Source organism: Penaeus monodon, unplaced genomic scaffold (assembly GCF_015228065.2).
Source record: "Penaeus monodon isolate SGIC_2016 unplaced genomic scaffold, NSTDA_Pmon_1 PmonScaffold_3679, whole genome shotgun sequence".
Classification (NCBI taxonomy): Eukaryota; Metazoa; Arthropoda; class Malacostraca; order Decapoda; family Penaeidae; genus Penaeus; species Penaeus monodon.
Genome location: NW_023658427.1, coordinates 12,501 through 15,000, shown reverse-complemented (window position 1 = coordinate 15,000; position 2,500 = coordinate 12,501). Strand labels below are relative to the sequence as shown.

Sequence of the window (2,500 nt, the reverse complement as noted above, 5' to 3'; positions counted from 1 at the left end):
TCTTCCCCTCCATCGTCGGTCGTGCCCGTCACCAGGGTGTGATGGTCGGTATGGGTCAGAAGGACGCCTACGTTGGTGATGAAGCCCAGAGCAAGCGTGGTATCCTTACCCTCAAGTACCCCATTGAACACGGTATCATCACCAACTGGGATGATATGGAGAAGATCTGGTACCACACCTTCTACAATGAGCTCCGCATTGCCCCTGAAGAGTCCCCCACACTTCTCACTGAGGCTCCCCTCAACCCCAAGGCCAACCGTGAGAAGATGACTCAGATCATGTTCGAATCCTTCAGCCTTCCTGCCACATACATTACAATCCAGGCTGTGCTCTCCCTGTACGCCTCTGGTCGTACCACTGGTCAGGTTTGCGACTCTGGTGATGGCGTCACCCACGTGGTCCCTGTCTATGAAGGTTTCGCTCTTCCTCATGCTATCCTTCGTCTGGATCTTGCTGGTCGTGACCTTACCAACTACCTGATGAAGATCATGACTGAACGTGGCTACTCCTTCACCACCACCGCTGAACGTGAAATCGTCCGTGACATCAAGGAGAAGCTTTGCTACATCGCCCTTGACTTCGAGAGTGAGATGAACGTTGCTGCTGCTTCTTCCTCCTTAGACAAATCCTACGAGCTTCCTGACGGTCAGGTCATCACCATTGGCAACGAGCGCTTCCGTGCTCCCGAATCTCTTTTCCAGCCTTCCTTCCTTGGTATGGAATCTGCTGGTGTTCAGGAGACTGTATATCAATCAATCATGAGGTGCGACATTGATATCAGGAAGGATCTGTTCGCCAACATCGTCATGTCTGGAGGTACCACCATGTACCCTGGTATTGCTGACCGCATGCAGAAGGAAATCACTGCCTTGGCTCCTTCTACTCTTAAGATCAAGATCATTGCTCCTCCTGAGCGCAAGTACTCTGTGTGGATCGGCGGTTCCATCTTGGCCTCCCTGTCCACCTTCCAATCCATGTGGATCACCAAGGACGAGTACGACGAATCCGGTCCTGGAATCGTCCATCGCAAGTGCTTCTAATTTTCATTTGTCTTCATAAACCCTGGTTATCTGAAATGTAAGAAAATAAAATCGTACTTTTTATGTGCATTATGCCTTTATATAATTTAATACACATTTAAATATATATATATATATATATATATTATATATATATATATATATATTTATATAATATATATTATATTTATCTATCTATTTATTTAATATATACATATGCTACATACAAATATATATATATATATATATATATATATATATATATATATATATATATATATATTATATATATATATATTTAAATGTGTATTAAATTATATAAAGGCATACTGCACATAAAAAGTACGATTTTATTATCTTACATTTCAGATAACCAGGGTTTATGAAGACAATGAAAATTAGAAGCACTTGCGATGGACGATTCCAGGACCGGATTCGTCGTACTCGTCCTTGGTGATCCACATGGATTGGAAGGTGGACAGGGAGGCCAAGATGGAACCGCCGATCCACACAGAGTACTTGCGCTCAGGAGGAGCAATGATCTTGATCTTAAGAGTAGAAGGAGCCAAGCAGTGATTTCCTTCTGCATGCGGTCAGCAATACCAGGGTACATGGTGGTACCTCCAGACATGACGATGTTGGCGAACAGATCCTTCCTGATATCAATGTCGCACCTCATGATTGATTGATATACAGTCTCCTGAACACCAGCAGATTCCATACCAAGGAAGGAAGGCTGGAAAAGAGATTCGGGAGCACGGAAGCGCTCGTTGCCAATGGTGATGACCTGACCGTCAGGAAGCTCGTAGATTTGTCTAAGGAGGAAGAAGCAGCAGCAACGTTCATCTCACTCTCGAAGTCAAGGGCGATGTAGCAAAGCTTCTCCTTGATGTCACGAACGATTTTCACGTTCAGCAGTGTGGTGAAGGAGTAGCCACGTTCAGTCCATGATCTTCATCATAGTTGGTAAGGTCACGACCAGCAAGATCCAGACGAAGGATAGCATGAGGAAGAGCGAAACCTTCATAGACAGGGACCACGTGGGTGACGCCATCACCAGAGTCGCAAACCTGACCAGTGGTACGACCAGAGGCGTACAGGGAGAGCACAGCCTGGATTGTAATGTATGTGGCAGGAAGGCTGAAGGATTCGAACATGATCTGAGTCATCTTCTCACGGTTGGCCTTGGGGTTGAGGGGAGCCTCAGTGAGAAGTGTGGGGGACTCTTCAGGGGCAATGCGGAGCTCATTGTAGAAGGTGTGGTACCAGATCTTCTCCATATCATCCCAGTTGGTGATGATACCGTGTTCAATGGGGTACTTGAGGGTAAGGATACCACGCTTGCTCTGGGCTTCATCACCAACGTAGGCGTCCTTCTGACCCATACCGACCATCACACCCTGGTGACGGGCACGACCGACGATGGAGGGGAAGACGGCACGAGGGGCGTCATCACCGGCAAAGCCGGCCTTGACCATGCC

At 46.8% G+C, this 2,500-nt stretch overlaps 1 protein-coding gene and 1 pseudogene across 1 annotated transcript in view; one reads left to right on the top strand and one right to left on the bottom strand.

The window, feature by feature from the left end:
- LOC119570732 (actin-like) overlaps positions 1–1,109 on the top strand; it is a 1,783-nt gene extending 674 nt beyond the window's left edge. The window contains exon 2 of the mRNA XM_037918364.1: positions 1–1,109. This exon is cut by the window's left edge and continues 127 nt beyond it. Within this exon, the coding sequence (XP_037774292.1) occupies positions 1–1,040 (1,040 nt within the window). The 3' untranslated portion in view covers positions 1,041–1,109.
- Positions 1,110–1,346: 237 nt separating this feature from the next.
- The window catches only part of LOC119570734, a 1,771-nt pseudogene continuing 617 nt past the window's right edge, over positions 1,347–2,500 (bottom strand).